At 42.8% G+C, this 9,275-nt stretch overlaps 1 protein-coding gene across 1 annotated transcript; it reads right to left on the bottom strand.

Moving 5' to 3' along the window:
• Positions 1-2,782: 2,782 nt before the first annotated feature.
• igbp1 (immunoglobulin (CD79A) binding protein 1) lies at positions 2,783-6,668 on the bottom strand. Its single transcript, XM_056382646.1, has 3 exons — positions 6,106-6,668; positions 3,575-3,907; positions 2,783-3,316 (listed from the first exon to the last, which is right to left on the bottom strand). The coding sequence occupies exons 1-3, from the start codon at positions 6,583-6,585 to the stop codon at positions 3,044-3,046; spliced, it is 1,086 nt and encodes a 361-aa protein (XP_056238621.1). The 5' UTR covers positions 6,586-6,668; the 3' UTR covers positions 2,783-3,043.
• Positions 6,669-9,275: the final 2,607 nt, after the last annotated feature.

Genomic DNA, 9,275 nt, shown 5'->3' with positions numbered 1-9,275 from the left:
AACATCAGAGACCTCCAGAAGTTTTAGGGACATGCTAAACTTCCTCTCTAAACACGTTTTAAACTCATTAGTTGAACATGGTTTTCACACAAAAACTTGGTCTGAAGCTCATGGAATAACACGACCTCACCTGAGCTTTTCTGACTGTTCATCACTTTAAACAGAACAAATTAAATGATGTGATAACTTATATTAAATCTTTATATTAATATTTGTTATAACAAATATTATCTATGTAGCGTTAACACCGTAATTTAGAATTTACTCTCGTTGAAATGGGGCACCAGTCCTCTGGGAGGACAGCAATGAATAACTTCATTGCCAAATTTATCAATCTCATATCGGAAGCCATGACTTCTCGATTCAATGGATCTCCAGTCTCTACGTCAAAAGAATACAACAGGACAACAACTGGGTGTAAATAAAGGAGTTTATTAACTAAACTACTATGTACAGAGTAAATGCAAGGTGTAATAATCATAAAGATGAAAATAATAATGAAATGAGCAGTGTGATGAGTTGGCAATGGTGGGAGAGAATATGTTATGGCTATACACTATGGCTATACAGCTAATGATGCTACATCTACGAATTAGGTTTGATGATTAAATATTACTATATTTCGACATCAACCCAGTCATGAGCAGAGTGTTAAGACCGGCCTACTGTGAGATGCGCTGTAGCTGAAGATCCTCGGCTGGAACCCAGGTGGCTGTGGTTGCCGTGGTAACCCTCGAGACTCGGGGTCTAGGTGGATTCTCCTGGAGGCCGTGTCCCGTTATCACGATGACGGATTCTGCCGGTGTCTCAGCGGTTCAGCTCTGGTGGAGTTTGCCAGGAGACTTTCTGTCTCGGCTTCTCTGCAGGAGGTCGTGCAGATGTTATCAGCTGGCGTCTCTTGCGGGTTGATGCGAAATAAACTCTAATGCTCTTCACTTTGGCTGGATAACTTTAGAGGAGGCTGGCGTTGACCAGATGACTCTAACTGTCTGAAACTTGATGATGATTAAAAGTTACAACACTACTCTGGAGCACTGCTGTTGTTTTGGTTCAGTTGATCTTGACTTGGCTTATAAAGATAAAAGATCGCATGTAGACAAAAAATAATGTTACTTGGAGCACGTGGCAAAGAAAGAATAAAGGACGCGACAAAATGATCAAGTGCACAAATGGCTAAGAGCCATGAGTTTGTGGCGAGCAGCTTAGAGCTACCAGTTTAAATAGCTTCAGAGCCGGGCTTTGAGCTTTGCTTAGAGCAATGTGTGAATTGATCACGACCATGTTTCAGGGGCGTCACTTCTCCTGTGTTTCCACTTGGAGAAGAGAGTAATTTTCCACTGAACTTTTGAATAGTTTAATTCTACAGTTTACCTATAAACTCACACATCCGTCTTCCACCATGACCACAAAACATGAAATGAAATAACATATAAACCCAATGGTACTAATAATGGCAGAGAGGAGTTGTGGTTAACTGATCATACAACAATATAAACATTTCCTAAAGCTAATAGTCTATAAATGTGGATTACACAGCAGTTCTTTGACTCTAACAATAATAATATGGACATGCTGGATGTCATGTAGTGTGTGTTACCTCGTGTGAAGGATGCTGACAGTCTGGTCACATGAAGGACATTGTCTTAAAGTCTACATGTTACATTTCAAACATTCTAGGGGATAGAAGTTTGGGATTAAACTATTGCGTGAGTGAACAGTTAGATATTTAATTTTACATTCTTCCTTAGATCTGTGTCTGTGAAGAGAGTTCTGCTGGTCACTACCCAGGATTGGAATGTGGGTTGTAGTTTATGACTCTTATCTAGAGAGGGACAGAGGAAGGGAGGTTTGTGTGTGTGTGTGTGCGTGTGTGTGTGTGCTCATGCATGGCACAGAGACGCCAGGACTCACATCTTAGTGATAATCAGTCCTTTAGGTGTTACTTGTCCGATATAAGAAACAATCAGATATCATTAGACAGAGTCTTATTGTTACAAACTGGAGATTTTGCCTATGTTCTCCAGTTGCCTGGTGTCCATTGGTTGATCCTCTGGAGCTGACCCTTTGACCTTTTGTCTGGTCCTGTGTCTCTGTGACAACAGCATGGTCTGTTTGTGAGAGAGGGCTCCTTTGTCTCTGTTTCCTATCAATTTGATAGTTTGATGGTGGGAAGAGTCACGAAGTGTCAATTTTGGGTCCATAACTCTGCATGTCCTTATAATGAACTTTTTTAATGGCTTGTGACTGATGCCAGGCCACGTATGTACTTTATATCTAAAACAGCTCAGGTCTGAAAACCAGATTTAAGAGTCCCTCTACATGACCAGAACCACAAGATGTAGGATGGAAGAACTGATACAGCTGATATTCAAATTTTATTAGAGCAAATATCTGACTAATTTGCTTTTTTATTTAAGATTATATAGAGAACAATGATCATCTCACTCCTGAGACACATCAAACCTTCATCAGGGAACCTTTGATAATAATGGAGAATTTAAACTTAATACAATGCATGATGGGTAGTAAGTGCAAATAAGCATCCAATATTTCTAAATAACTTAATTTGATGGGTTCAGTAAATGATCCATTGGACATTCTGTCAACTGAACTCATAATTAATGATAGTTAGACCATGTAAAGGATGAAGTAAACAGTGATTTTCCTACAGGAAGCCAACTTGACTTGTGGCTCAGTTTGAAGCGGATCATTTTGTGTGCGAGGCCTGACGACGTGTCAGTGTTACTCATGCCAAAGAACAGAATTGGTGTTTGACAGTGCAGGTGGTTAGATCAGTCTTTATTCTCCAGTGAGAGTTAGAACAATGACACTACAGAGGGCTGTTGTGCTGTAAATGAATGTAACATGAGGGAATCAGCTGTAGTGTCGATAAGCCAATCAGAAGTCAGCAGGCTGGTCAGGTGATGCTGTGGTGGGTTTCCTTCTCTAACCCACTGTGTTAGGGATCAGGACTGTGAACAGTGTCCACCTCTGGACTGATTAGAGTAGAAATGAACACACATGACACGCTCTGCTAGATCAGTTAGCCCATGTTCTGCCGGTTTCCGTAACCTCTGCGATGAGTGTCTTTCCAGTCATCCCAGTTCCTGGCTTTCAGCAGAGCCTCCTCATCATCCTGTTCAGCCTTTTTCTCTTTTTCTTCTTCTTCCCTGTCGTTTGCATCAGCGTCTTCTTCCACGGCGACTCTCCTGGGAATCCCCTGGTCAGGCAGGGCTCCGTGTTTCCTGTGCTGTTCATACCAGTCATCTACCGTCATGGTGGCAAGGCTTGGGTAACCTGCCCCGAAGACCCGAGCCTTTGGACCAAACAAACACACTGTCACACACAAGAGCTTGCACCACTGATCTGAAACCTGCCTCGTCTGTGAGGACTGTTTTAATAAAGACCTCCGTGTCCTGCTGTCCCCACCAATCAATCAAAATCAACTTGTTACTGCTCTCTAGTGGACACCCGTCCCCCCCGTCCCCCCGTGTAACAGGGACTAGTGAATGACTTCATGTAGCTGGTTCAGGAGCAGCTACCTCCCACAGTGCCTCCTACCACACAGTCTCACCTGTACGGCATCCTTGGTGAGGATGAATGGCTTCATGGGAGGCCTGGCTGGCTGAGCCGGCTGCTTGGTAGCAATGTGCTTCAGAACATCCATCTTCTTGAGAATCTCCACCTCCTGGTCGATGCTCTCTATTTCCTCCAGACACACGGTTACCCACCTCCGGATGTTCAGGAGGTAAAAATCTCTGCTGACCTCGTCATCCGCCTTCCCGCTGTCCACAGCTTTCCGTACATCTGACAGTCTGGCCTCCAGCTCCTTCTTCTGACGGTATCGCTCGATCTTTGCTTGTCTCTGTGCTGCCATGGAAACCAGGTCTGAAGGGCAGGGGGCAGACTGGAACGAGAAGTACACATCATAGTTCAAACAATGCTCTAAGTGACATCTCTGATGTGGCTTGCTGTCATTTACTCACACACACCAAGCGTTACTCGTTAAGAGCTCATCACATTCAGAGCAGTACAAATGTTAAACCAAAGATGGACAGATGCTGACTCGTCAACCAGGAGGAAACACTGATGTCACTCTGCTCCTTCTTCCTCTGTGTGATATCACCTCATTTATCACCAGCTCTGTCCCACCAGCATCTTCTCTACTCTCTGTGGATATGCAAAACTACTGTTGACACTGTATCATACTTCCTGTATGTTCTTCCCAATGAAAGTGTTTTATTTTGAAGGCAGTGATAGTTTAATATTATCAAAAGATCAGCTGAAAACGATGATTTACTAATTTGACACGTTTTATACTAGGTTGTTGTTTTGGGTTTTTTTTTAACTGTGTGATATATTGTGTTCAATGTGTTCTTTTTAACTTTCATGCACCAATCAGGAGCAGCACTCCTAATTTCATTGTATCTTAAAACCAGTGACAATAAAGGCTTTCTATTCAATTTTTTATATTTGTCGGTTTCTGGGCAAGAACAGATTTCACTGTGTCTCTGCTGCACAGTGAAGTCAGAGTGGAAAACAAAGCCTGATCCTCAGTCTTTTCAGTCTGTTTCAGCCCTCCACCTGTCTGTCACAGTTGCTTTTCATTACTCATATTTCCCAGTGTACAGTCAGTTGCCAGTTTACAAGGTACATCTATCTACATTCATCCCAGTCTAACAGATACATGCTACCTTCAGCAGAGCTATAGTGATCTGTTGTTCTTAGAGTGGTGATGATTCACTGTCTGATCAGTTTGGTGTCTGTCCTTCGTGGTGATCTGTGAAGCTTTTCTAATGTATTTGAATGTTTACATATTTATATCAGGAACTTTCCCGAGGAACCAGGAACCTTTTGAGGAACTATGTTTCCACTGCAGGAACCAGGGTCTAAATTTAGTTCCGGGGTAACTGATCAACCCCCAAAAAAGTCCCTGGTCGGGGGGTGGTGGGGGGGTCTGCAGTGCTGAACATTTCTGACTGGTCGAGTACTCGCTGCATTTTATTTCACCCGCCATGTTTAAATGTCCGCAGTGAGCGAGCAACAAACACACTCTCCACACGTGAAACAGGTCCAGGAGAAGGAAAAAAACTGAAACAGGACTTCAGAAAAATAAAGAACCACAACAGCCGGAGTGGCGAGGGCTGCCACCCGTCACGAATAATACAGGATCGTCCTATAATTGAAAATAAAATTCTGCGTCCTGTATTTTGTCCTGTAATGTGTTATGTCCTCAAAGTGCTGTGAATAATGTAACGTCAAGTAATAATTTTGCATAATCTTCGTGGTGGAAAAGCAGACAACAATGGGCCACAGGAAGCGTTTAGTTCCTGAAGAGAAGTACCTGGAACTTTAAGTCAACAACTGTGTTCCCACAGAGATTCACTCCAGGGTGGAGAGTTCGTTGTCCTCCATTTTGGTCTAAATACAGGTATATATGATTCACCTATTTCCCATTTTTGCACTGAATGTGTTTTCTTTGTTGAGTTGCTGAATGAGTATGAAGATGAAATTAGTAGCTCATGTTCTACCATCATGTTTTTTGAGTTCCATGTATGTGCTGTGGGTCCACTGGAGGTCCAACCTTTTTATAAGGCTTACTAGCTTTAATCCTGGGTCATGTATGAACCATTTCAACTCCTTTCCTGGGTCACTGTCCTGTAACAGCTGGATGGATAGTGGTAGAGATTATCTTTCTCCTCCAACTCAATCCAAACACAGGTGGTCGCTAAAAGGCACATTTCTACCATGTAGTTATTTATCTCATGTAAATCATCTGTTGTTTACAGTGACATGAGGTTACCTCTCAGACTGGACCTGTGCCCCTGCCACTAGGGGACCACACCATCAGCCACTGTTAGATCTCTGCTGCTGGAGATGGTGATGCTGTGGGTAACTTAACCCAACTGCCTCTAACTAGACTCAACTACCTGCTGATAACAACACCTGATGCAAACAGTAGCTGCCTCTACAGCAGCTGACTGTGATGCTCACAGTTGCAGGGTCCCTTCTCTGGCACAAACATGAATACAAGCACATGATGGGCTGGTTCAGGACTGAGGCCGCTCTCCATCCTGGATGCTGTGTAACCTTTAACCCACTCACCTTGGCCGCAGAGAGTCCGTTTTCTGAATCTCCGTCTGGACCACTCGCGTCTCCGCCCGTCGACGCTGGCAGCTCAAACTGTGACATGTTGTATTCTCTACACCTCCTCAGGAAGTCCATGAAGTAAGCCCGGGCTGTCTGGACTATCTCCAGCCGCTTGTCTCTGCTGGTCTGCTTCATGGTCAGAGCTCCGAGGAGAGCGGGCAGCAGCAGGTACTTCAGGTCCGCCGTGGCGATCTCCTCCAGCTCCTCGTTACGGCTGAACAGATCGAGCTGAGCCGCCATTCTGGACGCTTCTTCTAACATCCCGATACTGCGCTTCACCCTCACCTGGACACTGGTCGAGCCCAGCGCCTCGTTTGTACTGTCCACCTCCTCAAACGTCTTCCACCCACGATCTAGCAGGTCGGATAATTTGGGAGGTTCTGTGTCTGAATGTGACGTCTGTCTAACATCACTGCTATTCTCGCATTCCGCCATCTTGTCATAGTTCCGGGTTCCGTCTTCTTTGTCTTATATTTTTCTGCGGTGCAGTTCTTAAAGGAGAACTACTGCCCACTGCAGAGCAAACATTAGAACTACACTCAGTGGATAGCGTTCCTTTCAAAATCACTATCTCACTAACGCTGCTTCCTTCTTGTGTTTATACAAAACTAACTGGACAAAGGAGGAATAGAGGAGAAGAAGAAGAACAGTGAGGGACGGCCACGAGTTTGTGTTCCCCACCCTCATCATCAGTCCTAATGTGGGAGAGTGGAGAGAGAACAGTGGCCTGCTTCTCTCCCTGAAGACTCCATCTTTGGGAAAATTCATCTCCTGTGGAAAGAAGCAGCTGTATGACAGCTGTGTAAAGGTCCTGAACCTCAGCTCTCTAGCAGGACTCAGGGAGTCCAAATGGACTTAGGTGTTTGATGCAGACTCTTCCCCTAAAGGCTGCTGGCGCCTCCTGTCTAAGCCTCCATGTCTTGCTTATGTTATGGCTGGCTCCCTGGCTGGCGGAAATATACAAGAAGTATGCGTATTCACATAAAATTCAAATAAATACAGTACAGCAATACAATACAAACAATTTAGATTTTTAAAAAAAAAAAAAATTGCACTTCCCAGCACTGATGGTGGGAGGAGCCACACTGCAAGAAATGCAACACTTCCTGTTTTGATTGCAACCTATAGGAAGTTCTTTCTTTATATATTGCACATATATTGAATTATCAACATTATTTTAATTATAATATAATTCTTTATGCAAAGTTTTGTGCAGATCAGACTCACAGTCTCAGAGGAGTCAATGCATATTTCATATATTATTTATCCTTGGCAGAAATGGGCGTGGCCTCTATTGGAGATTCAGATACAATTGGGAATGTAAGTTTTCTATGGGCGATGTACAATGTGAGAGTTTCTGGTCAAAATGGCCTCATGTTGATTACAGCAGCACCTGCTGGTAGACGTGTCATATTATACCTCCCCTGAAAATTTCACTTACGAAACGTTTACAATGTAAGTGAAAGTACCACTGCAGTATCACTTTTGCCAACAGATCACTCAATCAATCAATCAATCAATCAATCAATCAATCACTCACTCAATCAATCAATCAATCAATCAATCAATCAATCAATCAATCAATCATCTGTATCTGTTTTGGCAGCATTTGAATAAAGACTTATGGAGATAATGATGTTAATTGATTCTGTGTATTCTGGACTTCTGAATTGACCCTAGGTTGCAGTGAAGCAAGCTTCTGTCACAGTTCAGTGGATGTGCTATGTACATCTCAGTTCTGTAGGATGTAAGGGGTGATTTTGATATTTTTGAAGTTTGGAAAGTGAAATGTGTAGGAATTTAGATTTTTGCTGAAGTTTGCTGAACTGGCATCTGAAACTTCATTTGTGGGGGGAGATTTTACCTGCCATAATCCCTATCTGGCCTCTCTCCTCCTTCAAAGTCAGCCAGGTTGCTCACTTCTACTATTTTTTCTGCCCTGCATAAAAGTTCTACCAGAATTGTTTATTTTCATTCCTTCATCAGACATGTTTTGGCAGATAAGCCGTCTGTACTTTGGGAGACCTGTAAAGCTTACTCCCAGGGCCTCATCATGTCATTTGTAGCATCTAAGATACTGTAGGTTGAAATAATAAACAGTATAAAATCCTTGAATCTAGGTTAGCTGATTTGGCAAAACATTACATATCTAGCCCAAACCAAAATTTACTCATGGAACTGACAGCCACACGTGCTGCCCTGACTATTCTGGTGATGCAGGACTCTGAGTTCAGGGGTAAACCCAGTAGATATCTTGCCAATCTTTCCCAAACTGTTGTTTCATACAGACTCCATTGTAGCGAGATAATTGGGTTCCAAAACTATTAATAAAGAATTTGCACCATTTTATACCAATTTATATAAGTCAGAACAGCCTGACAATGCACAGGCCCATATACATTCATTTTTCTCAGACCTGAGACTCCCAAAGCAACACAAAACACAAAGCACAAATGCCCCGATAACAAGAGAGGAAGCATTGCTGGCAGATTATAGCGCTGGCCGCCACAGCCCTGGAATGTCGCTGACTGACTGATCATATTTCCACCACCGGTCAGTGGAGTGTGGAGCCACAGTCTACTGAGCCACTCTGATTTCCCAACTGCTCAAGAACGGCAGGGAAGAGGAGGAGCGCTTCCAATACACTGAGCCTCACCTCTATTACAGCAAATAAACTAATTTCATTACATGTATCAAAAAATGCAAATGTAAATAATGTTTTAAAATGAAATGGTCTTTAAAAACATTAAAGTTTAAAAACTCCTATCATTATTTATCTATTTTTTATTTTTGTTGCCAGACGGAGCACATCATATACTTGTTGCTATCTCAGTCTGATTGCGCACTGCAAGATCACATCCATGACAAAAACTGGAGAATCAAAATGGATAGCTGGTTAGCAACAGGAAGAATTAAAAAGAAAGTCAGAGACAGACAGTGAATCGACAAGTGATGTCCTCTGTATAAGAAAAAAGAAAAATTGAGCCTCCTACATGCTTCCTCTGCTCTCAGTTCAGTCCTGAATGTTTGATCTTTATTATTAAAATAAAAAGTGCTCTGAAAACATATTATTTGACATCTGTATTGTTATGGGGTCTGATGTGGTTCGCCAACATTTTTGAGAT

This window comes from Seriola aureovittata, chromosome 8 (assembly GCF_021018895.1).
Source record: "Seriola aureovittata isolate HTS-2021-v1 ecotype China chromosome 8, ASM2101889v1, whole genome shotgun sequence".
In the NCBI taxonomy this organism is placed as follows: Eukaryota; Metazoa; Chordata; class Actinopteri; order Carangiformes; family Carangidae; genus Seriola; species Seriola aureovittata.
This window is presented reverse-complemented; position numbering and strand designations above follow the sequence as displayed.